Source organism: Eptesicus fuscus, chromosome 14 (genome assembly GCF_027574615.1).
Source record: "Eptesicus fuscus isolate TK198812 chromosome 14, DD_ASM_mEF_20220401, whole genome shotgun sequence".
NCBI lineage: Eukaryota > Metazoa > Chordata > Mammalia > Chiroptera > Vespertilionidae > Eptesicus > Eptesicus fuscus.
Window position 1 is genome coordinate 50,732,028 of NC_072486.1, and position 27,534 is coordinate 50,759,561.

At 39.0% G+C, this 27,534-nt stretch overlaps 1 protein-coding gene across 2 annotated transcripts in view; it reads left to right on the forward strand.

Annotated features, from left to right (window-relative positions):
* The window catches only part of TPK1 (thiamin pyrophosphokinase 1), a 274,215-nt gene that overhangs the window by 38,933 nt on the left and 207,748 nt on the right, over positions 1–27,534 (forward strand). For both annotated transcript variants that reach the window (XM_028128971.2, XM_008153985.3), the window contains exon 3: positions 18,918–18,989. In XM_028128971.2, coding sequence (XP_027984772.2) covers positions 18,918–18,989 — 72 coding nt within the window. The remainder of the gene's footprint in view (positions 1–18,917; positions 18,990–27,534) is intronic.

Genomic DNA, 27,534 nt, shown 5'->3' on the forward strand with positions numbered 1-27,534 from the left:
CCTTGTACTAAGTCATATCTGCAGTAATCTTTATCTCCCATGCATTCTTTCAATTTTGTTTAAATTTATATATGCAGTCTCTTTTGAAATGTTAACACATCCAGGGGTTTAGAAATGACCCATTTTTCCAGTTTATCTGGTCCTTTATTTAAAAGAAAAACTAATATACCTTCCAATTGACAATAATTCCTTAATTATTTTAGGGTTTTTTTTTTAAAAAAAGGGATTAATCAACATACACAATTTCACAGCAAATCAGCAATTGTTCAATGTATTTTCAGTTCACATTTATTGATATTTATTGAGGTGCTACTTTGTGCTCCATTTTGTGTAAACCTCCTTGAAAAGAGCATAAGATACCTCCATTCATGAGGTTTTACTCTTATGTGCTTTCTTACTCTTTCTTTTCCATGGGTTCTTAGACACATTTTTCTGTTACATTTTAACCTTCCTACAATTGAGATGGCACCTTGCAATCACTGTCAGCTAGGTGGCAGTCGTGACCCAGTTGTATGAAAAACCATTCTTTGAACCTTTCTGGTAAGGCTCTGGCTTATATTTCATGAAATAAATTTTTACATTAAAAAATCAAAATAATATATTAATTATATATAACTTGGAAAATATTTTAAAGGTTGATAGAAGAAAAAATAATAGTATGGAAGGGAAACTTTATTTACATTAGTAATTAGGAAAATTGAAGATAAACAATAGACTTAAATGCTGAAATCTGCACCAAAATTGCTTTTTATCCTGAGGTTCCTTAAATTTTCCCATCTATTCTGTTTTTTTTTTAAATCTTTATTACGGAAAGTATCTCATATGTCCCCACCCCCCTCCTGCATTGATCCCCTGCAGCCGGCCCCAGCCCCCCTCCTGCCCCAGGCCTTCACCACTCTATTGTCTGTATCCATGGGTTATGCATATATGCTTACAAGGTCTTTGGTTGATTACCTCCCACCCACCCACTCTCCCTCGCCTTCCCTCAGAGATTCCCCACTCTGTTCCATGCTTCCATTCTTTGGATCCACTCCATTCATCTGTTTATTTTGTTAATTAAATTCCACATATGAGTGAGATCATGTGATACTTGTCTTTCTGTGACTGACATTTCACTTAGCCTGATACTCTCCAGGTCCCTCCATGCTGTCTCAAAGGGTAAGATATTCTTGTTTTTTACTGCTGCGTGATTGTTTCCTCCAAGGCACATTGGCAGCCTGTTATTCTGCTGGAAATGCAGTAGTTTTTTATGGGTTAATGAGAATCGTCCACTTTGCTGAGTTTTTTCCTAAATCAAACTGTAGGCCTCAGGCTCTGGATTTGCATGAAGTATAATAATAAGTAGGAATCAACTTTAGGTATGGAGGGGCTGCCTAGAGGGGCTTTGATGTGAAAGTCTGGCTTTGTTCTGCCATTTGGTAAATTACTTTGCTTCTCAAGCTTTAATGTTTTCTTTGGCAAAAAGGAAAAAGTAATAGGATTTCCCCCATTATTTATAGGGATTAAGTGAAATAGTGCATATATATAATACTTCAGTTTCTAACTGTGCTTTTCTTTTTATTCTTGTACTAGAGGCCCAGTGCATGATTGAATCATGCACGTGTAGGGTCCCCTACACGCTTTTGCTTTTTGCAGTGGAGCTGGGTGCCTGTCCGCTGGTGCACCAGGCCTTTCAGAAGCCTCCGACACCTGGCTACCCTGCCGTTGAGAGGCGCAGCTGGGTGTCCGCGGCAGGCCCCCTCAGTGGCCGCGGATCTGGCTGTTGAGAGGCACAGGGGGCGTGACTCCCGCCCCCTGCGCCTCTCAACAGCAGGGTAGCCCCCCTCAGTGGCAGCGGATCCGTGCCTCTCAATGGCCGGATAGGCCACCCCGAGTCCCGCCCCCCAGCCTCCCGCCGCCCAATCGTGGGCGTAGCGGAGTGATGGTAATTTACATGTTACTCTATTATTAGATAGGATTCAATGTGTACATACTGAGCATCTAGAGGATAAAAATCCCTGTCCTCTCCAAGCTTCTTCCCTAAAGAGGGAAAATGTCAGTAGTACTTGATACGAAGTGAGCATTCAGTAAATGTTACCTTACTTTATAAGACGTTATTGTATAACAGTTTATGTAACGGTGTAACTTGCAATAAAATAAAAGAAGAGCACCTTCTTATTCTTTTGGGGCTGACAATACATGGGGAAATGAGAGTTCTAATGACCTCACTCATCCCCACCTTGTTGGCTTTGGCTTCATCAGTGCTCAAAGGAAGGAACTGCCAAGAATTTCAGAGGTCAGCTTGCTGTGTTGGCACTTATTATTCAGATGATAATTACATGAATTATTTGGCTTTTACATTCAGGGGCAGAGTTAACCTGTCTTCTTTGGATTTCATTCACAATGCTATTCGCAAATTCTTTTTACCTTATTTGAGAAATCTGTAATTTTAGAAGTCCTACCTGTTGAAGTCATAATGCTGAAGAACATGAGTTAATTAAAAAAAAAAAATAACGTTAAACACGATTTTATTTTAATTTTCATGTGTCAAGTCTAAAGAAGACATTCACAGCCTTACAGCCATCTGAAACACCTTGATATTGCTTTAAGAAGTAAGGCCAATAACAGCCATATTAGAATGGAGGTAAAAAGTAAGATCAATTATTTAATTCTTTAGAATCTCTGGCTGAAATTAATGGGCGCAGGAGAGGCTAAGCTAGTGATCATTACTCTCCAGTTCTATCCATGCTGTTGCAAATGGTTAAGAATTCCTTCTTTTTTTTTTTTACTGCAGTGTAGTATTCCATTGTGTAGAAGTATCACAGTTTTTTAATCCACTCATCTGCTGATGGGCACTTAGGCTGTTTCCAAATCTTAGCTATGGTGAATTGTGCTGCTATGAACAAAGGGGTGCATATATCCTTTCTGATTGGTGTTTTTAGTTTCTTGGGATATATTCCTAGAAGTGGGATTACTGGGTCAAATGGGAGTTCCATTTTTAACTTTTTTAGGAAACTCCATACTGTTCTCCACAGTGGTTACACCAGTCTGCATTTCCACCAGCAGTGCATGAGGGTTCTTTTTTCTCTGCATCCTCCCCAGCACTTGTCATTTGTTGATTTGTTGATGATAGCCATTCTGACAGGTGTGAGATGATACCGAATTGTTGTTTTGATTTGCATCTGTCAGATAATTAGTGACTTTGAGCATGTTTTCATATGCCTCTTGGCCTTCCTTATATCCTCTTTCAAAAAGTTTAGGTCCGTTTCTCATTTTTTGATTGGGTTGTTTATCTTCCTTTTGTTAAGTTGTATGAGTTCCTTATCAGTGATAACATTGGCAAATATGTTCTCCCATGCAGTGGGCTTTCTTGTTGTTTTGTTAATGGTTTCTTTTGCTGTGCAAAAGCTTTTTATTTTGGTGTAGTCCCATTTATTTATTTTCTCTTTAGTTTCCATTGTCCTAGGAGCAGTATCAGTGAATAAATTGCTTAGGCATATGTCTCAGATTTTGCTGCCTGTGGATTCCTCTAGTATTTTTATGTTTTCCCGTCTTATGTTTAAGTCCTTTATCCATTTTGAGTTTATTTTTGTGTATGGTGTAAGTTGGTGGTCTAATTTCATTTTTTTTGCATGTATCTGTCCAATTTTTCCAACACCATTTATTGAAGAGACTATCTTGACTCCACTGTATGTTCATGCCTCCTTTGTCAAATATTAATTGAGCATAGTGGCTTGGGTCGATTTCTGGGTTCTCTATTGTATTCCATTGGTCTATATGTCTGTTCTTGTGCTAGTACCAGGCTGTTTTGAGAACAGTGGCTTGTAATACAGCTTGATATCTGGTATTGAGATTCCACCTACTTTTTTCTTCTTTCTCAGGATTGCTGCAGCTATTTGGGATCTTTTTTTATTCCAGATGAATTTTTTGAAGGTTCGTTCTAGGTCTGTGAAATATGCCATTGGTATTTTAATGGGAAGTGCATTGAATTTATAGATTGCTTTGGGTAGTATGGGCATTTTAATGATGTTGATTCTACCATTCCATGAACATGGTATGTTCTTCCATCTGTTTATGTCTTCCTCTATCTTTTTTTCAGTGTCCTGTAGTTTTCCGCGTATAGGTCTTTTACCTCCTTAGTTAAGTTTATTCCTAGGTATCTTAATTTTTTTGGTGCGATGGTAAATGGAATTGCTTTTTTAGTCTCTCTTTCTGTAAGTTCACTATTGGTATATAGAAATGCCATAGATTTATTGGTGTTAACCCTTTGCACTCGCTTGCTTTTTTCTTGAGCTGCTACCGATGCTAACCGTGTCGAGTCACACTCGACATCCGAGTGCAAAAGGTTAATTTTGTATCCTGCTACATTGCTGAATTCATTTATTAAGTCTAATAATTTTTTGATGGCGTCTTTAGGGTTTTCTATGTATAGTATCATGTCATCTGCGAATAAGGACAATTTTACTTCTTCTTTTCCAATTTGGATGCCTTTTATTTCTTCTTCTTGTCTAATTGCAATGGCTAGTACTTCTAGTACTATGTCGAACAGGAGTGGTGAGAGTGGGCATCCCTGTCTTTTTTCTGTTATTAGGTGAAATGGTTTTAGTTTTTACCCATTGAGTATGATGTTGGGTGTGGGTTTGTCATATATGACTTTTATTATGTTGAGGTATGTGATCCTTCTATTCCCACCTTGCTGAGAGTTTTTATCAAGAAAGAGTGTTGGATTTTGTCAAATGCTTTTTCTGCATCAATTGATATGACTATGTGATTTTTATCTCTTAATTTGTTTATGTGATGTATCATGCTTATTGATTTGTGGATATTGTACCATCCTTGCATCCCTCGGATAAATCCTACTTGGTCATGGTGTATGATCTTTCTGATGTACTGCTGGATCCAATTTGTTAGAATTTTGTTGAGGATTTTGGCATCTATGTTCAGGAGGGATATTGGCCTGTAATTCTCTTTCATTGTGTTGTCTTTATCTGGTTTTGGTATTAGGGTGATGCTGGCTTTATAGAAGGAGCTTGGAAGTGTTCCTTCCTCTTGAATATTTTGGAATAGTCTGAGGAGGATACGTTTTAGTTCTTCCTTGAATGTTTGGTAAAACTCCCCTGTGAAGCCATCTGGCCCAGGGCTTTTGTTTGCTGGAAACTTTTTGATGACTGCTTCAATTTCTTCCATAGTTACCGGCCTATTGAGATGTTTAGATTCTTCCTGATTGAGTTTTGGAAGGCTGCATTTTTCTAGGAATATGTCCATTTCCTCCATGTTGTCTAGTTTGTTGGAATAGAGTTGTTCATAGTATTTTTTAACAATCCTTTGTATTTCTGTGGGGTCTGTTGTTATTTCTCCTCTTTCATGTCTGATTTTGTTTATTTGGGTCCTCTCTCTTTGCTTCTTGGTGAACCTGGCTAGAGGTTCATCAATCTTGTTTATCCTTTCAGAGAACCAGCTCTAGGTAGGTTTCATTGATCTTTTGTTCAAAAGCAGTGGTTGCTAAAGAAATTCTCCAGTGAATGCTAAGTAATCAGGAAATTTGAGAGCCATCTGTTAGCTTGAAATTGGCCTTGGTGACCTAGCCAGTGTGGCTCATTTGGTTGGAGCATCATCCTGTGCACTGAAAGGTTGATGGTTTGATTCCTGGTCAAGGCACATGTCCAAAACCTGTAATGGTTTTAATCTCCTGAGCACATGTCGATGAATCTGATTAAAACTTCATCTCCATCTATATCTTAAAAGGAAGCATATCAGAATGTAAGAGAGTACCAATAGCATTATAGGGTGATAAACATTAGCAAATTTACAGCTGTTGGAGTCTTTGCTCTCACATCGATGTTTGCCCCTCTTGCTCACTCTCCCTCTCTTTTCCTCTCTCTCTAAAATACCAATAAAAATATTTTTAAGGTGGGGGTCTGGGGTTGGGGAGTGGAGATTAACTGGGGGAACTTATATGCATGTATGCATAGCCCATGGACACAGACAATAGTGTGGTGAAGGCTTGGGAGGGGCAGGTGTGGGAGGGGGTCAATGAGGGGAAAAAAAACCAACACAAACAAAGGGGACATCTGTAATACTGAAACGGGATTTTTGGACTGGAACACACCGTGTTCCCCTGGGCAGGATGGTTCCTGGGCTCTTTTTTCCACGAAGTCAAAGAATGAATCCATGGACAGAAGGTGGTATAGCAAAGGTGGAAATTTTATTGAAGAACAAGTACAGACTCCCACATGGGGAAGGGGAAAGAATCTCACAGCACAGACTCCCATGTAGGGAGGGGGGAAAGAGTCCTGCTGACTTCCTGTTTCCATGGTTTACAAAGGCTGCAGTTCCTGTGTCCTGATATCCCTTCTGATTGATCAATATTCCCTTTTGAATTGGTTACTATAGTAACTCCTGAGACCAAAGGTCAAACAGCACATGGGACATGTGATGCCCTCCTCTCTCATTGTTCTATTCTTTCTGGGCTTTCTTCCTCCTTCTTTATTTTGTAAATACTAGTATAGACCTTTTAGCTACTCCTATTTCTCTTGTATTAAGTAAATTTAACTGCTGCCTCTCCCTTGTCTTATGGAAATGTAACTTCTCCCAGTCTCCCCTGACTTATGGAAATATAACTGCGCCTGGCTCCCTTGTTTTACAGAAATGTACCCTTTTGCAACTCTGTAGTCCTGTGTTTTTTTCCATGGACCCCCAATTCTAAAAATTCCCTAAACCTGCCTATATCCCCCTAAAATTCCTATTTCAATTCTTTCAACAATAAAAATAAATTTAAACTTAAATAAAAAACACGGAAGGAAAGGAAATTGTCTGTGGTGGGGTAGTGGCAGCATGAAAATTGGCAAAGGCTAGAAATCAGGGCTTCCCCACCACCACCCTTAGCCCTTTGGGCAGTGGTTCACAGTGTAAATTTGCTAATGTTTATCACCCTATAATGCTATTGGTACTCTCTTACATTCTGATATGCTTCCTTTAAAGGTATAGATGGAGATGAAGTTTTAATTAGATTCATGGACATGTGCTCAGGAGATTAAAACCATTTTATATGGGTTCTGATAGGGAAAGGGGAGGAAAGAGTTGCTGTGTTTTCTTGTGTGCTCCATCCCATCCCCATATTATCTCCAGGTATGTATTTGGGTGTTGGGGCATAGTTCAGATGGAAACCTTCCAAGCATTTTCAACTCAATTATAAGCTTTATTGATTATTAACTGGCCTGTAAGTCTTTGGAGTGTTTCCTGCCCCTCTTGAGAATCACCGTCTGACTTTATAATGAATGCTATAGAAATAAAAAATTCAATTTGTAGCTGATTAAGAAATAGACTATATGCATTAAGTTAGTGACAGTACATTGAGCTTGTTGTGATGCAGGTGTTCCAGGTGTCTGGGGACTCAAAGGTCGGAGACACAAAGTGGGTTCTTGGCTTTGCTCAGGAAAGAAGCTGAAGTGAGTCAGCATAGAGTTTAACGTGAAAGAGACTTTATTAGTGAAGCAGTGAGAAAAGAGGAGGGCTTTTCCACAGACAGAACAGGCCCTCCTTAGTGGGATTTACTTATTTTATTAAGGCTCATTCAATGGAGGAATAGGGCATTCAATAAGGAGGAGGAATAGTGAGGGCTTTTCTGGGAAATGGGTGGAGACTTCTTAGAAGAGTACCTTTGACCTTGTTGTGTTACTCTCACCGGAGGATATTTTTCCATTGATATTTAGAGACAGTGGAAAGGTGGGGGAGAGACAGAGAAACATCAAAGTGAGAGCGACACATCCATTGATTGCCTCCCAGATGCACCCCGACCAAAGCTGGGGATCTAGCCTGCAACTGAGGTCCATGCATTGACCCAAATCGAACCATGGACTCTATCTACTGAGCCAGACTGGCTAGAGCAGTGATGGGCAACCTTTTGAGCTTGGTGTGTCAAACTTCGCCAAAAAACTGAGCATAACTCGGGTAGTGTGTCACTTTGAGGAAAAAACATTATTTTGCAAATGTTTCATCCTCAGGAGCAGCAAATGTTTCATCCTCAGCATGCAGCCGCCTCAGCGGCCACGTGTCATCAGAAATGGCTACGTGTGTCAGTGCTGACACGCGTGTCATAGTTCGCCATCACTGAGCTAGAGCCTTGTTGTGCTCTTACATGGGCTTTCCCTTTCTGATCATGGGGCCATTGGATGTGTTGCTTAGTATGCTAATGTATTACAATGAGTGTATAATGAAGGTGAGGTTACCACAAGGTGAAATGAGTCACCATGTTGGATTGAATTGGTCTTCAACTGGTTCTAAGCCATCAAGCCATCAATTAATTGAGGGTTGGTCTTACTATCTCCTTGACAGTCCCCGTAGCCCTTGTTGGTTATAGTCCTTTCACCACATACCCTCAGTTATGGTTTGTTTTTTACATAAAGAATGTTCTAAAGTTGTGTTTCTGTCCATACAAGGCATGGTGACATTGGACACAACTTTGTGAGACATTGAAAGTCTTGAAAATTATTTTGGAAGAAACTTAACCATAATTTTAGAGGGTTCTAAGTTTCTGTGCATGTGTGTATATTTAGATTTGGGGGTAACTGTTTTAGTGATGCAGGAAACAGCACAATGAAGGTTTTTAAAGTTCAAGTTAGAAACAGTTATTTCATAAATTGCTTGTGCCAGAACCTGGGCTAAATATTGGAGCTAAAAAGGGATGAGTAACTTATTTTTTTCTACATGCCTAAAGTGTACAAACTTTTAAAATGAGGAGCATATAACTATTATTAGCAGAAAGAGTTAAATACTCTGGTTTATAGGTGAGAATGATTAATGAATTTGCTCACAAATTCCTTTCTAGCCTCCTTTTAAAGACACTTTTAAATGTAGTACAGACTTGGTTTAAGCATTTATATGATGCAAAGGCAAATACAAGAAAAAGTTACTGATTTCCCTCTCCCCTTCTCATTCTCTAAGGTAATTGGCTTTATCATGTTTCAGCGTTCTCTATGTTCATGTCTGGTGGCTATTGATGAAGACAGTGTTTTAGGTGAGGAAAGTGTGAAAATACGAATAGAAGGGGAATTGGGTCATGGATGAATTCTTAAACGTAACACTGATTTATAAAAATACTACCCTAAGTTTTGGTGTTCTTTCCAACATATTTTAGTGGGGGAAAACCCCACCTTTTGTTCTTTAAAGTAGAGAGTTGCATCTCCTTTGCTGTCCTGTTGTAAGTCCCTTTCCCTGGTCTTAAAAATCACTTTAAAATCAACTCATTTAATTACCCTAAGTTACTTGATGATTTTGTGAGGAAAGAATGCTAGGTAGTGTTTCACAAATTATCTGCTTTTAATTTTTACTCCGAAACCAAAATAACCTATTATTTTACTAAATTTTATTGTATTCTAATGTGGTATTTAAAGATTATTGACCGCCCTAGCTGGTTTGGCTCAGTGGATAGAGCGTCGGCCTGGGGACTGAAGGGTCCCAGGTTCGATTCCGGTCAAGGATATGTAACTTGGTTGCAGGCACATCCCCAGTAGGGGGTGTGCAGGAGGCAGCTGATCTATGCTTCTCTCTCATTGATGTTTCTAGCTCTCTATCCCTCTCCCTTCCTCTCTGTAAAAAATCAATAAAAATATATATTTTTAAAAAAAGATTATTGACCATCATCTTTCGGTGTGGGACACATTACCAGGGAACGGTTATTTTCTTTTCATTAGTTAACTCTTATTTTGCTTTTTAAAAATAATCTAAGCACAGGCAAAAACATTTACATATATAAAAAATTAATATGTGAAAAGTAATGCTCCCTTGTATTACTTGTATTTTGTGTTCCAGCTAAAAATTTTCCTCCTTGATAGATATTCTTGGTATTTGTACAAATATATGAATATATTTTTTAATTTTTTTATTCACATGGCTTTGTAATATACTCATTAGTTTGCACCTTGCTTTTTTCCACTTGTTTTTATATGGAAGATGTTTCCCTATTAGATCATATAGAACTATTCTGTGTGGGTCACAGTATGACCCTATGCTAATGTGTTGTTTCCGTTATTTTTCTATTAAAAACAAAACCTTTGCTTATAGACTATTTTGTGTTCATATATATATATATTTAATCTTTATTGTTCAGATTATTACAGATCTCCCTCTTTTTCCCCTCCACCCAGTTCCCACCCCACCCCAGGCCCTCGCCACCCCACTGTCCCCGACCATAGGTACTGCATACATGCATATAAGATCTTTGTCCAACCTCTTCCTGCACGCCCCCTTCCCCCTGAGACTTGTCAGTCCGCTCCATTTCCATGCCCTTGATTCTATTCCATTCACCAGTTTATTCTTTTCATCAGATTTTTTATTCATTTTATTTATTTATTTATTTATTTAATATATTTTATTGATTTTTTACAGTTAGGAAGGGAGAGGGATAGAGAGTTAGAAAAATCGATGAGAGAGAAACATCGATCAGCTGCCTCCTGCACACCCCCCTACTGGGGATGTGCCTGCAACCAAGGTATGTGCCCTTGACCAGAATCGAACCTGGGACCTTCAGTCTGCAGGCCAACGCTCTATCCACGGAGCCAAACCGGTTAGGGCTTCATTTTATTTTAGATTCACTTGTTGATAGATATGTATTTGTTGTCACTTTGTTGTTTATAATTCTTTGTACCTTTTTCTTCTTATTCCTCTTTTTAAAGAATACCCTTCAGCATTTCATATAATACTGGGTTGGTTGTGATGAACTCCTTTAGCTCTTTCTTGTCTGTGAAGCTCTTTATCTGACCTTCAATTGTAAATGATTTCTTTGCTGGGTAGAGTAATCTTAGTTGTAGGTTCTTGCTATTCATCACTTAGAATATTTCTTGCCACTTCCTTCTGGTCTGCATAGTTTCTGTTGAGAAATCAGCTGACAGTCATATGGGTACTCCATTGTAGGTAACTAACTGTTTTTCTCATGCTGCTTTTAATATTCTCTCTCTGTCTTTTGCCCTTGGCATTTTAATTATGATGTGTCTTGGTGTGGTCCTCTTTGGGTTCTCTGCATTTCCAGGACTTGTAAGTCTGTTTCTTTCACCAGGTTGGGGAAGTTTTCTGTCATTATTTCTTCAAATAGGTTTTCAATATCTTGTTCTCTCTCTTCTCCTGGCACCCCCATAATTTGGATGTTGGTATGCTTGAAGTTGTCCCAGAGGCTCCTTACACTGTATTCATATTTTTGGATTCTTTTTTCTTTTTGCTCTTCTGGTTGGATGTCTTTTGCTTCCTCATACTTCAAATCTTTGACTTGATTCTTGGGATCCTCTAGTCCAGTGGTCGGCAAACTCATTAGTCAACAGAGCGAAATATCAACAGTACAACGATTGAAATTTCTTTTGAGAGCCAAATTTTTAAAACTTCTTCTAACTCGCCCAGGCCGTGGTATTTTGTGGAAGAGCCACACTCAAGGGGCCAAAGAGCTGCATGTGGCTTGCAAGCTGCAGTTTGCCAACCATGGCTCTAGTCTACTGTTGAATCTCTGTATATTGTTATTTTAACTATTTAATTAATTTATTTATTTTTTATTTTTTATTTTATGGATTTTTTTTTTTTTTACAGAGAGGAAGGGAGAGGGATAGACAGTTAGAAACACGATGAGAGAGAAACATCAATCAGCTGCCTCCTGCACACTTCCTGCTGGGGATGTGCCCACAACCCAGGTACATGCCCTTGACCGGAATCGAACCTGGGACCTTTTAGTCTGCAGGCCGACACTCTATCTACTGAGCCAAATCAGCTAGGGCTCTGCATATTATTCTTTATTTCAGTCAGTGTATACTTAATTTCTGACTGGTCCTTTTCCTTTTTTTTTTTTTTTTTTTTTACATTCTCACTAAGATCCTTGAAGGTCTCACTAAGTTTCTCAGAGTTTTCTAGAAGATTCTTGAGTAACCTTATAACTGTATTTTTGAACTTTATACCCAGTAGTTTGCTTTCTTCCATTTCTTTCATTTGTGACATGTTTCTTTGTCTCCACATTTGGCTGCTTTCCTGTGTTTGTTTCTATGTATTGAGTAGCTGCTAAGTCTCCTTGAGTTGATAGAGTGGCCTTGTGTGCTAGGTGTCCTACAGGGCCCAGTGGCTCAGCCTCCCCAATCACCTGATGTGGACACTCTTGGTGCACCCCTTTGTGGGCTGTGTGCACAATCTTGTAGTTGAGCCTTGACTGCTGTTGGTATCACTGGGAGGAATTGACCTCCAGGCCAATTGGCTGTGAGGACCAGCTGTGTCTACAATGAAAGAGTCTGCTGTGCAGGAGACACCCTTATGGGGCAGGACTTGCTTCAGTGGGTCTTTGGTGCTCACTGGGTCTGCCCCTTGAGTGTGTCACTTATGGATGTGAAGAGTTGTAATCTGGTATGGTCCCACACTGACCAATGGGTACATTGGCTCTTGGATCTACAAGGAGTTGCAAAGTCAGCCACTGCCTGGGGCCACCCAGTAGGAGCTACAGAGAGATCTGCAGATTCCTCCTCTTTGTATTGGGTTTGGAAGTGCCCAGACAAGGCCCAGCTGTGAAACAAGGCAGACTGCTGCTGGTGCCAGCCTTGGGCCTTCTTTTGATAGCTTTGGGGCTCCCTGACCCAGCTGCTGCCTGTTTGACAGGTTTTAGGCTGAGAAAGGACAAGCCATTCATATGCAAAAGCTGCTGCACACAGCTTGGGTGGGGTTGTAAATTGGGTAGGGCGGGGTGTCAGAGAATCTCCAGGATGTAGCAAACAGCAATGGCTGCCAGTCAGCCCTGCACTGGGGAGTTCCCAGCGCAGGAACAATGACCTTTGTGAGCACCTCCACCTGGAAGAAAGATGCCCCTGCATTCCTGCCCCGATGCCAGACAGACCAGTTTCTTCCTGTATGTGTCTGGGTCCCCCAGTATCTCGCCGGGCACTGGAGCTCAGATCAAGCAGGAGCTTGTATCTCTCTCCCGATTAAAAAAGTGGCACACTCACATGCCAGCTTGTTCCATGCCTCCACACCTCCTACCAGTCTCAATACACTTTCTTCTTTACCTCTCTTGTTGTAGTACTTCCACTCAGCCAGCTTTCCCATGGTTCTGGATGATAGTTCTGTATTTTAGTTGTAATTTTGATGTGGTTGTGGGAGGCAGCAAGTACAGGTATTAACCTATGCTTCCATCTTGGTTCTCTTGTGTTTTTATTATTTTATGAAAAAGAAAAAAAAAAAGCAATAGTAGAGAGACTGACCTGTTCTGTTTACTTCACCTGGACCTGGACCTCAGAGGGCTAGTACAGTGCTGTGTGTCAGGTGCTTCCTCGTGGCCTGGTGTCAGAGCTCTGCCTATTGGTGTCACAAGTTCCTCTTTAATTCTCTAAAAGCCCACAGTGCCAAAGATAAAAGTGTTCACCTACCCTGAGTTTAGTAAGATTTCCTTCAGTGTGGGTTTGACTTTTGACATGATAGACTCATGTGTATGTGATCAAAATTCATAGTCCACAGTTATTTGAATTTAAATCTATGTATTTTCTTCCTTTTTGTTCAGAAGTCCTTTGATCCAATGGTAGCTTGCTATCTAATCAGTGTTAGTTGAAGTAGGCAGTGGGGCGTGCTCACTAAACTGAAATTCCAAAAAATTGTCCCTTGTTTTCTCCCTACAAACTGTAGGTCTCATAGAACATCAGTCTGTGCTTTGAATATGTCTCAGTTTAGCTTAATTTGGGCTTATTTTGATTACAAATATTGGTATGACTCTTGAATCAAAATCCTATTTAAGGAATTTTTAAAAAGAAAAAAGAAGGTATCTGTATTGTTATTATTCATTCATAGAGTTGTTAAGTGTGAAGCCCCAAACCTTCAAAACTGACCCATCCCCAAAACACTTCTGACCATACTCAACCAAAGCCCAGTAGGAAGTGTAGAGAATCTATTAGAAGGGGAGTGTGTGCTGACATGCTGAACCTTTGACCTGCTGTTGCTGGGCAGTGAATGGGATTCTGTACTTTTCCAGGTAGTCAGAAGTGAGTTGAGGTTGCAGGAGTAGCTTAAAGATAAAAGGGAGGGCCTCTGTTCATTTCAGTAGCATTTGCCAAACCTTGATGTATTCTGCCTTCGGAAAACATTTTAAACCGGCTTTTCAAGTGTGAGCATTATGTGGGCCCAGCTGTCAACACGTCAAAACCGATGTGATGCCCTATAATTCTTTAGTCCCTTATGATGAACCCTTAGGGTTATGACATTACATCTACCATTTGCTAGGCAGGGATTGATTTTTCTGACTGACAGGAAACACAGTTTATTGTGGCCCAGGTCCCCTGAGCCCCGACAGCTGACAGAGCAGCTTTGAGGTGTCAGTGTGCCGAGATGAAGAACTCAGCTTCCTTCATTTGGGTTTTAGTGAGAATGTGTTTATTGGGAACAAGAATATAGCTAACCTTTGCAAGGGTAAAGAAAATGTTCCTTGGTACAGTCTTCTCCTTTTATGTCAAAAAAGACTCAAGACTTTGTGAGACTTACCCTCCCTCCCGTACACCCCCTATAACATTGTAAACTATAAAATGTTCTTTTTTTTTGAACTAACATTTATTCCTAGCATATGTGGATGCCTGTGATAATTTATTGGGGCATTTTGTTTTCAGTGGCATAGTTTATATAATGTTAGGATTATCAAACTTGGACAGACCCATCACCATTGCATCATCAGAAGTAATGCTCTTAGATGAAAATTGACTTAACCTTTCAAAATCTATTTACACTTCAACCTCAATGGTTGAATGACAATAATTAGATATGTGCCAGGTTTTCTAGGCTCAATGTTATATTAACATGAATTTTTTTTCTTTTTAAATAGTTAGTTATCCACTTAGCTTGTAAAGGTCTAATTATTCTCAAAGAAAATTTTTCTATACTAATTATATAGTTGGACTTCTGTGGACCTTCTCCACTTTCTTCAAATTTTTCTTGAATTTATAATGATCAAAATATCAGTTAATTGTTTTAAGGCAAGATGATTGGTTTTTGTTGTTGTCTTTTCTAGTAGTCTTCCTGGAATATTTTTATAATATTTATCTAAGAGATCCTGAGGACTCCAGGATCTAGAAAAAGGGCCATTCTGTTTTAATTCTGTGAGGAATTGTGTTGGGTATGGAACTATTTGTCCCCAGAAAACTTGGAGGGAGTCTTGATTATTAAAGCAAAGAGCTGGAGTTAATTTATTAAAAATGGACATAGAGTCAGAATTAGAACTACTCAAAAAATATTTATTGACTGCTTACTAGTATGTGGCATTTGCTATAGGCACTTGGCCCAGGAGCTTATGTTTTCCTGTAGGGAGTCAGGCATTAGAAAAAAGGATGAATGAACAAATTGATGATAGGTCACTAGAAAAAACAAATTGGGTCAAGAGTAAGTACTATCATGGGGTGGAGGCATTACTATTAAAGATAGGTTGGTCAAGGAAGCTGTATGGCAATCAACATTTGAGCAGAGACCTGAGGGTTTAGGTTGAGAGAGAAAGTAATGTGCTCACTGATTATGTGGCTATCTATAGTAGAAATGTTAAAGTAGAATTGTTCTTGGTATATTTGAGGAGCCCAACAAGGAAGCCTGTGTGTGTGTGTGTGTGTGTGTGTGTGTGTGTGTGTGTGTGTGTGTGTGTGAAAGAAAGAGAGAGATGGGAGGAGAGAGAGAGAGAGAGAGAGAAAAGGGATCCTGTAGGGCCTTGTAAGTGATTTGTTATAAATTTTTGGCTTTTACTGATAAGGAAAGACTGTGGAGGGCTTTGAACAGAGAAATGCCATGGTCTGACTATATTTTAACAAGATCCATTTGAATACTGAGAGGAGAACAGAGTTTAGGGGAGGTGAGTGTGGAAGTGAGGCTGATTAGAGGGCCTTATGGTAAAATCTAGAGATAGAAAATGCTTATGTGAATAGGTTATTAGTGGTGAATTTGGTATCAGATTGTGAAGAATGGAAGGAGAAGATTTAATTAGAGGAAGGATACCCAGGAATTTCATTTTGGGCATATTAAGTTTGAGATGTCTGTTAAATATCCAAGTGGAATTGTTGAATAAGCAACCAAACATACAGTTCTGGAGTTTAGGAAAAAAGTCTCAGTTTGGAGACATGAATATGGAAGCCATTATTATAGAGGCCCATTTCACGAAATTCATGCACTGTGTGTGTGTGTGTGTGTGTGTGTGTGTGTGTGTGTGTGTGTGTGTCTGTGTCCCCCAGCCTGCACCCTCTCCAATCTGGGACCCCTTGAGGGATGTCCGACTGCCCTCTCACAACCCAGGACTGTTGGCTCCCAACTGCTCACCTGCCTGCCTGCCTGATTGCCCCTAACCGTTCTGCCTGCCAGCCTGATCACCCCCTAACCACTCCCCTGCCAGCCTGATTGATGCCTAACTGCTCCCCTGCTGGTCCGATTGCCCCTAACTGCCCTCCCCTGCCAGCCTGGTTGCCCCTAACTGCCCTCCCCTGCCAGCCTGGTTGCCCCCAACTGCCCTCCCCTGCAGGCCTGGTTGCCCCTAACTGCCCTCCCCTGCTGGCCCAATTGCCCCTAACTATCCTCCCCTACAGGCCTGGTCGCCCCCAACTGCCTTCCCCTGCAGGCTTGGTTGCCCCTAACTGCCCTCCCCTGCGGGCCTGGTCCCCCCCAACTGCCCTCCCCTGCATGCCTGGGTCCCCCCTAACTGCCCTCCCTTGCTGGCCTGATCGCCCACAACTGCCCTCCCCTGCTGGCCATCTTGTGTCCGCATGGGGACAGCCATCTTTGACCACATGGGGTGGCCATCTTTGTGTTGGAGTGATGGCCAATTTGCATATTACCTCTTCATTATATAGGATGGTATTTAAAGCCATGAGTCTAGAGGGCTTTATTTTGGGAGTCGGTATAGATTGATATAGAAAAGGCCCAAGAATAGATCCTAGAGCACTCCTGCTATAGAAGTTGGGGATACTCCACATTTACTCAAAAAATACTTATTGAGGGCTTTCTGCTCAGATGAGAAGTGAGCAGAAAAGGAGACTGAGAAGGAGCGGGCAGTCATATGAAGAAGTCAAGGGAAGAACATGATTCAAGAAGGAAGTGTGCAAAAAGTGATCTTTTGCTCTGTTATGCTACTGAGAAGTGTTGGCCAAGATGAGAATTGAAGTATAGCCATTGAATTGTACGATAGGAGGTCTTCAATGACCCTGACAGGAGTTATTTCCTGGAAGTGGTGGGATGAAACCTCATTGAAGTGAATTTTGCTGAAGATTAAAACAGAGAGATGGGATCTGAATATGATGAGGAATAGAATGAGCATCTAATTTATCATCTAAGCTGGGACAATTTGCCAGTGGAAGGGGGTGCCACTGGGATATATAAAATTGTTACTCTAGGTGGTGGGGATGGGGTGTCAAGAGAGATTTTTGCAGAGAAATAGTTGTTTATGTCTATGTTTACTTTCTCAGAAGCAATTTCTTATATGACTTACAAATTCTTAGTCTATTGGTAATTCAATTATTTAATAGACTTTGGTATGAAATATTTGTTCAGAGCTTTTTTAATAGTTTTGCTTTGTCCACATGAAATTTATTTTCTCAAAGAATGAATTGACTTGACAGTTTTGATTTCCTAGTGCACACTTTAAAATATCCTCATAAACATAGAAGTTTTGCAATATGAAAATGAAACTCCATGCCCTAGAATTTTCATTACTTAATTGAAATACTTTCAGGGATGAGAGATTCATAATAATGGTTTTTGGTCCTCTAACAAAATAGGTATTTTATATATAATGACTGGCATGTGTTTGGCTAATACTGATTTTATCTGAGTTTCAGTATTTTCTTAAACAGAGATCATAAAACCCTTGATAACTTGCTAATGGATTTCAGTCAAACTTTTTCTATTGTAAATTGTGCTTCATTTCAGTGTATTTTCATGTAGAGTACTGGTCTTTAATCTTTTTTTTTTTTTAATCTCTATCAGTAAAAAGTAAAAAGCAAATCATTTGTTTATTTATAAAATTACAAATAATTTGGCTGTACATATTTTTTCACAAAACAGTAATTTAAAAGGTCAAGATAAGGTTGAACAGTATTTTTAAAATAATGCTACTATTTATGATAGCTTTCCACAATCATTAGTAAATAGTTTCAGGTGCCATGTCAGGTTCTCAACTTTGGTAACCCATTAGACTCTCTTTATGATGCTTTTAAAAAGTTAGATGCACAGGCTTAATTTGGGAACATCCATCAGAATTTCTAGGAAAGCAGATTGGCTTTTGTCTTTTTTAAAATCAATGACTGATGTGCAGTGAGGTTGAGATCTACTACTGTATATACTTATCACATTTATCATTTGTGATAATTGATATAAATCTAAAGTTCTTACCTTTTTTATAATCTTTCTTCCTTTCTTTCTTCCTTTCCTCCCTCCCTTTTCCATCCCTCCTTCCACTAACTTCTTGTCAATGCTGGCTAGATTGTGTTTGGAGCTTGTTAAGAGCCACCTCTAGGAAGTACAGATGATCATTGCTGCCATTTTCCTGTATGATTATGCTTTGACAGAATTTGTACTACCTTCAATATGTGTGGAAAAATATTTTCAAATTAGCCATTTTGTGAAGATTTGTTTATTAAAAATCTACATGTTTACTTTACTGGGCACTGGTAAACTGCCAGAAAAGACACTTACCCAATTGTTTTTATAATAAATTGTTTTTGTAATTCCTTTTTTACAATAAATTTTTATGCTAAATATAGAATGTGATGGACATATTGAATATGCTAGGTACAGTTCATCAATGGTGTCTTTTAAAATTAAGATATGAGAAAAAATAAGAATATCAGAAATTAGTTATGGTTGAAATTTAGCTCTGTGTGGATTGAAAATCTGGACTAGTAGAGTATGATTCCAGATGCAAATGAGGACAAAAGAAACCCAGTTTACTTATTTACTTCTTTTTTTTCCCATAGGAAATTTGAAATACTGCCTTGTGATATTGAATCAGCCTTTGGACAAAAGTTTTCGTCATCTTTGGAGCAAAGGTAATCTTAATTAGTGTGTATTTGTCTTTGTTTTCTTACTGTATTTGGGATTGATTAACATTGACTGTTAAATATTCTGGAACCTAAACACTGTTTAATAGCAAAAAGTAGATTCATAATAAGGTGATTTAATTATTGTTTTATCAGAAAATCCCTTATTGCTTCTGTTACTTATTTATATATGTCATTTCTTAGCATGGGACCCCCAAGAGTAGAATTACAAAGTAGTATCACTCAATGTATTGCAGCACTACTGTGTGGATGTTAATCCTGAGTTCTTAATAACTATTTATTCAAGTATAAGCATTTTTGGCACAGTGACAACAAAAAGCATCCACAAATTTCATTCTTCCCAGCTTCCAATAATGTTACCTGCAGTGATCCATTTTGCAAAATAAAAAATGAAGACATGTTACCAGTATATTAGAATCTGTAGGGATGCTGAAAAATATAGTTAAAAATAGAATAGTTTTCACATAATTAATACTTCTGTGAGGTTTCATGTAAGAAACTGGCTTTATTGACTTTTTTATTCTTTAACTTTTATAGCATTAACTCTAGGCTAGAAAATAATATTAAATATAATTTGCGGTTTTGAATCTCTGCTTTTCCATGAAATCTTGAGTTGTTTTTTATTTTGATTTTCAAAGGGATACTTCTGATAAATTATCAGTGTAAGTTTTTAGCCAAATTATAGATAAACTGAATAATTTGATTCTTGATACATTGATATTGATACATATTCTTGATCCTCTCTTATCTTTGCATAATTCTTTAGTATTCTCAACAGTAAGGTTATCTGTTTCAGAATGCAAACCTATTATTAATAAGCTTAATCTGTGATGCTAGGGGCAATAAATTATTACACATTTTGTATAATAAATTTTCTTGTCCAATGTGATTATAATGAAAACTCTTACTATTCTAAATTGAACCCATCTTTCAGCTAGTCAGCAAAAGTTTTCACATTGTATTTGTACTAACATTGCCCTCAAAGTTGGAAAATTATTTAGCCCTAGCCGGTTTGGCTCAGTAGCTAGAGTGTTGGCCTGCAGACTGAAGGGTCCCAGGTTCAATTCCTGTCAAGGGCACATGCCTGGGTTGCAGTAGGAGGCATGCAGGAGGTAGCCAATCAGTGATTCTCTCTCATCATTGATCTTCTATCTCTCTCTCCCTCTCCCTCTCCCTTTCTCTCTGAAATCAATAAAAATATTTATATTTTAAAAAGTTGGAAAATTATTTAACTACTAGAGGCCTGGTGCACGACATTTGTGCTCTGGGTGGAGGTCTCTCAGCCTGGCCTGTGACCTCTCGCAGTCCAGGACCCCTTGGTGGACATCCCCCGAGGGGTCCTTAGTGCTGCCATGGAGGCGGGAGAGGCTCCTGCCACTGCTGCTGCACTTGCCAGCCATGAGCCCAGCTTCTGGCTGAGTGGTGTGCCCCCTGTGGGAGCACACTGACCACCAGGGGGCAGCTCTTGCATTTGGCATCTGCCCCCTGGTGGTCAGTGCATGTCATAGCGACTGGTTGTTCCCCGTTCGGTCGATTTGCATATTAGGATTTTATTATATAGGATGATTTATCTTTCACTGCACTTACTGCTTACTTACTTGTAATTAGGTAGTTATTTGGGTGCTGTAAAGTCTTTTTTGTCACTTTATCTCTAGTGCCTACTCTATTCTTGGTACATTAATTGCTTACTAATTACAATAAATGAAAGAGTACAGTTAATATGTTCCTATTGCTAATAAATACCAAAGTACTATAAGTACATTCTTTTTATCTGAACTTATTATATCAGGGTCTATTACATTTTCAGGAAAGTGTGTGAACAACTTTGTTTTATTGCAAACGCTAGAAATAGATAAAATAATCATTGATAGGATCTTTTGGAAACCTTCGAGAATAAAACTACATCTTAAGAAGTCTCATATTTGGGGAGTGTGAAGGGTCCTATTTTGCACAAGGTATGAAATGATGTAGATTTTTTGAACTAACTGAAGTTCCTCATTTTCCTTAATTTTTCTATAGAGAATTTGATTTGAAAAATTCTCATGCCTGATGGATACCAACTAATCATTTGATTTGCATAAAAAATGATCACTTGGTCAAACTACAAGGTGTCCCCCAAAAATGTGTACACATGTTGAATAATTATAAAGTCAGTGTTTATTAACATATAGTTCGTTTTCAAAATTGGAAAGAATTTACAAAAATGAATAACTTTTTTCATTAATGCCTATTTTCAACCGATGACCATTTTGGTCCAGGAATTGCTGATAATGCAAAGCAATGGAATTGCAAATATGAAGAATCATTTCATTCAGTATATGTGTGCCCTCAACTGTTGCCAGTTTTGTACTTTAAACTTTATCTTTTATGTATCCCCATAAAAAAATCTCTAGTGGCGTTGTAGGATAAATTTTCTTTGTCCAAAGCTTAGTCTGGCTTCACCCATTATTTCAAATAAGTTAAACCTGAAAAGGAGTGAAAAATAAGTGAGTTATCAGTTGTTAATGTGTGTATACATTTTTTTGGGACAACTTAGTATACATGGAGAGAAGGAAAGATATCAGATGTGCTGAAATGGTTATATAATTCTCATTTCCAAAAGAACTTTTTTTTAGGTTATTGAAATGTTAAGTGCCTTCATATAGACCTCTAGGATAATTCTTGGCTTCATCATTATAAAAAGCAGATCTGTTAATAAATACTAAGGAAAAGTGGAATGGAGTTTTTGTGATTCTCATAACAGAAGCTGTGATGTTATGTTTGTGTTGCTCCTCTTCTAAGCAAAGGTTGTTTTTTTGTTTGTTTGTTTGTTTTCATTTTTTCCAAGAGAGGTCTAGCAAAAGTATGAGACAGCTTTGTGGCTTGGGATTTCAGCAAGTACGTAAGTGAAGGCTGGAGGCTGCCATGCCGGTCCCTCTAGCTCAGACGTGCAACTTTTTTTGTAACTTCTGTTCCATGGATGTGAAGACTGTGAAGAGCAGACAACAGGGGTGAAAGCTGGGCTGTTAAATCAAAACGCAGAAAATTTTGAAGGCTGCTGTGCAGTATAAGTCTCTCATATTTACAATCGATAGTTTAACTTGAACCTATGCCAAGGACTCTGTTGAGTAGGTATTTCCTGGGATTTGTTTCAGGAGAAAGACTACTTGAAGGTTTATTTTATTTTAGTTTCTTCCTACAATGCTTAATTGACATGTTTTGAAATTTAGTTTAAATGGGATTTAAATTACAAAAGTTTTTAAATATTTTCTCTGTAATACCTCATGAAGTCTCAGTGATTTTCTTGGTGAGATGATTGGCATTTGTGAATGGATATTGCCCTTAGATTTCTTAACCTGTTTTTTTTTTTTTTTTTAACAAAAAGCTTTCACTTCCAGCAAATGTCTTTCTTACCCTGAAATATGTGATAAGTGAAAAAAAAATAGGGATGTTTATGTTTGAACAGCTCTGCTTATTTCTTGTTGTAGGTCAGTTTTTCTCAGCTTGGGGTCACCAGGCTTACCAGGGTCATCAAAGATAGTGGGAGAGATGATGAAGTTACATAAAGTTGAAATACAAAAAAAAAAATAAAAAAATGAATCCTAACCAATATTCATTTACCTGGGCTAAGGTTACATGGACTAACCATATATCAGGTTTCTAGAAGTTTGGCTTCTCAGAGTATATCCTCATTTTTAACTTGAATTCACAGCCTTTCCCTGTCTCTTCCACAGGACTCAAAGAACAGTGGTGACCATGTTCATTAGATTATGATTCGATTATCAAATTATGTTAATGACAGGTGTTTGTCTTCAGTGTGACCCTTTTTTTCCTCTAATAAGGAATCATTTTTTCTTGCTTGATTTCTTCCTTGTTCAGTTCTCTGGTAACCAACCTTAAGATCACACCAGGGTATAGGCAACATACTCTGGTTCCCTTTGGATGAGGCTTAAGTCATAAAATATTGGATCAATAAAGCAAGTCTTATAGTTAAAGGGAGACATGTGTCACAGTTCATGAACTGAAATATAAGCAAGGTCTATGGATTTATAATGTTAGTTTTCCCTTCCTTTCTGTTTGTAATTGATGGATACCTGTCAGTGCCCTTTTGTGTGAGGGGTTGGGTGAGCAGCTGGGGACATAACTATGGGATCTTGGTTATGGCCAGAATTTAGAGTTGAGGATGCCCAGTGCAGTCTGTTTCTGATGAAGGCATGAGTTGTGGCTCTGCAAGCCACAAGTCCCTAGAATGAACTTGCTCTATTCCTGCTTCTTAATAGCTGAACTTACTGTAGTATTTGATTAATTGAATCTCCTTTGCTCACTTCTATATGCTTTTCTTTTTTTAAACAAAAACACCTTACCCAAATAAAGCTTTTTTAATAGGATTATGACTTGCCCCATTAATTACACTGATCTCATGTAATGATAGTGTTGCCATCAGATTTAACTTTTAAATGAAGGAGAGAGCTGTTGTAAAGGAGCTTGCTTCATAGTAGTTTGGTTGTGCTGACCCTTTTCCCTCATACACTATGCACCTAGGTCTCTGTAAGCCTTTTCTTAAACTGATTTTTTGAAGTTTAGCTCAATCAAAGTTAGCAAGTTTATATTGAAGCAAGTTGTTATATGTTTCCTTTTTTATTTTCATTTCTCTTTTTTTTTAAAATATATTTTATTGATTTTTTACAGAGAGGAAGAGAGAGGGATAGAGAGTTAGAAACATCGATGAGAGAGAAACATCGATCAGCTGCCTCTTGCACACTCCCTACTGGGGATGTGCCCATAACCAAGGTACATGGCCTTGACCGGAATCGAACCTGGGACCCTTGAGTCCGCAGGCCGACGCTCTATCCACTGAGCCAATCCGGTTTCGGCTATTTCCATTTCTCAAGACCTCTTTACCTCACTTCTGGCATCCAGTATGTTTATTCTTATTAAAATAAGAAAAATTGGGTACCTGCCATTTTTATGTATATATTGGTTGAGTTGATTTGGCCTGCTTTAGAATGCTTGGGATCAATCAATATTTTAATCCTATTAAATCTATTTGTGTACATCATCCCCGTTAGAGGAATTTCAAGGGAACGGTGTTTTGACAGTCACCTTGTAATTTAGAAACCGCCTCAAAGCTACTCCTAAAGCTGACTCTGGAAGGGCTAGTCAGGGTCCACTTTTTTTTCTTTTTAAGAATGTGTTTCTAATACAGTGATTTCTCTGGCCTCATCTTCCACTGCTACCCCTTCCTATATACTTAATGACAGATAGAGAACTGCTTTTTTAATTTATTATTTTTTTTTTTTTGCCAAAAATAGGTTTATATTCATTTTGCAAATTTCCACTTGTCCTTTTAAGTCCAGCTCAATACTGCCTCTTGTGAAGGGAGGCTTCCCTGGCTTGACCAGGTAGAGGTAGATTTTCTCCCTAGTATTTCATTTGTGTTCCTATCACTGATGAAGGTCACCTTCTGCCTCTTTGAGGATAAGCTTCTGGAGAATAGATATACAGTAGAGTGCTTAGGTGAAGGTGTTTCCTTTTAATTCCTGGGAGACTAGCTTGGGGTTAGGTTCAGTAGGTTATCTTGGCAATTGCTGAAGGTCAGTATCTATATTTGACGCTTTCTAGATCCTGGAAATCTTCTTGCTTTGATGTGAATCAGCTGGCAGCAGGAAGTTCTCTCTCTCTCTCTTTCTCTCTCTCTCTCTCTCTCTCTCTCTCTCTCTCTCTCTCTATATATATATATATATATATATTATATATATATGTCTCCCCACCCCCTTTGCTCCCCCTCTCCTCTCCCCCAGGTTTCTTTCTGGTTCTCAGACTAGTTGGGTCCCTTTTGTATTTCTGCTAACTTGAACTCTATCACTTATTTTTTCCCCTTTACTTGATGATTCCCAGTTGCTTATTTGATATGTCTTGGTACAACCAATAAGAACTGATATTTTTATTAATGTGTCCTTCTTTCCTCATAGCTCATGTATAAGCATATATTCCTTTTTTTACTCTATGGGTTATATGACTTTGACAGTTGAAGTGCTAATATCAGTGTCATTAGTATATATCCTGTGTTCATTAAGGTATTATGGTAAGGTGCATCTTTTATTATATAGAGGAATATAAAATTATTCAATTTAGCAGTATCCTTATCTTCTAATATTACTGTCTAAAGAGCTACCAAATCAGCACTACTTTGGTCATTTTCTGTCCTAGTATTTTACAGAACTTATGCTTTGAACACATTTAAGTGAACATAGAGCCAAAGCTCTGATGAGCAATTTGCATACTTGGTTCTGGTCCATTAAGCAAAACCAGTTTCATATGAGCTGTAGTCCCTGTAAATAAGGCTGGAGGGGAAGATTGTACCAGTCATGCAGAAACATTTTGGGACTATGAAAAAAGCATTTAAATATGTAAGACATTTTAATATATTAGAGGCACAGAACAAAATATATATTATTTCATATGAGACCAGAGACACATTCTGCCACTCCATCCCCAAGATGATGGTGCACTTCTATTGAATCAGATCTTTTATGATGCTGGGCATTATGATACAAATATTGCTAGAGAGTGATGACCTCTGTGTCACTTTCTTTCCCAGGTTCACTCCTAAGCCTTTGTGTTGTGTTGTGTTTTGTTTTAGTCGTCACAGTATTATAGGGTGATTAGGGAATTACACCACAATTTCAAGTTTTATATTTGAAATGCATTTACAAATTTTCTGGTATATTTTGTAAATCCATGGGATTTTATGTGAGCTGTTGCACGTGATATTCTAAAAGAGCAAAGTCACTTTTAAGTATCAAGTTTCACAACATTACATTTTTTAATATGTTTATTGAGAGATAAAAAAAATCCATTATTTTTTAAAAAATATTTTTATTTATTTCAGAAAGGAAGGGAGAGGTAGAGAGAGGGTAGGGAGAGATAGAAACATCAATGAGGAGAGAGAATAATTAATTGGCTGCCTCCTGCATGCCCCCTACTAGGGATCGAGCCACAACCTGGGCATATGCCCTTGACTGGAATTGAACCCTGGATTCTTCAGTCCCCAGGCCAATGCTCTATCCATTGAACCAAACCAGCTAGGGCTATTTTGTTTTTTAATACACACACACACACACACACACACACACACACACACATATTAGCATTGTCTGTGTCAAACAATGTACAAGGACTGGGATGTCAGTGAGAAAGACACAGGCCCTATTCTTAAAGTGTTTACAATCTAATGTCCGATGTATATTGTCACATTTTATATATGTATCATAATATTCCCTGCAATTAAAAGTCTATTATTGTTATGGACTGAGTTTTCACCCCACATCATATGTTGAAGCCCTAAACACCAAGTGACAATATTTGGATGGCACCTTCAGAGAGGTAATTTAGTTACATGGGGTCATAGGGTGGGGTTCTAATGCAATAGGACTGGTGTCCTTGTAAGAGAGATGTCAGGGTGGCACTCTCTGAGAAAGGCCATGTGAGAAGGCAGCCATCTGTAAGCTAAGGAGAGAGGCCTCAGGAGAGACCAGCCCGGCTGATACCTTTATCTTGAACTTCTGGACTCGAGAACTGTGAGAAAATAAGTTTCTGTTGTTTGTCTCCCAGGTCTGTGGTATTTTGTAAGCCCTAGCAAACTAATCTAACCTAATAATAGACAAATATGCAAATTGACCGCACCTTCGCTACACCCAAGCCACGCCCACCAGCCAAGCCACGCCCACCAACCAATCAGGACAAGTATGCAAATTACCCCAACAAAGATGATGGCTAATTTGCATATCAAGACAGCGTCGAAAGAAGCCAAGAGCTGCAAAAGGGAGTAAAGCTTCGAAGAAGCAAGCAAGCCGGGGGGGCGGAGGGAAGGAGAAGGGAGGAGCCAAGTCAGGGCCGGGGGCGAAGGGAAACACAGGCGGGCTGGAGGAGAAGGCGGGGTGGGTGACAAGGGCGGAGCGGAGGTGGGGCCAGGGGCGAAGGGAAACGAGGGGGGGCTGGAGGAGAAGGCAGGGCGGGTGACAAGGCGGGGCGGAGGCGGGGCTGGGGGCGAAGGGAAACGCGGGCGGGCTGGCGGAGAAGGTGAGGCGGGCGACAAGGGAGGAACGGAGGCAGGGTAGAGTGCAGCAGGAAATCCTATTGCAGGATTTTTCCTGCAACAGGAAAGCTAGTACTGTTATATATAAGCCGTCTTGGCAAGTTGAGAATTGTTCAGTCCTCTCTTCTCCATAGAATAGCATTGATCTCAAAGGCCCATTTCATTTGTAAATCTGGTGCCAGGTATTTTTATAGGCAGTCTTGGTCTTACCTTGATACGCTGTAGCTCCAGTCAATTATGATAAGCATTGAACTTCCCCTGATTTAATGCTGTAGCCTGAGGCTGATATTGGTCCCCCTTTGTTTAAAGACAACCTTTCACTGACTTCAGAAAACAGTGGAAATAATCTATATATTAGATGTTAGTTTGATGGATATAATCAAGCTTTGGGAAATCAATTTGGGGTACTTTAAGCAGATACAAAAATAAAGTTTAAATGAATAGATTAAAGCACAG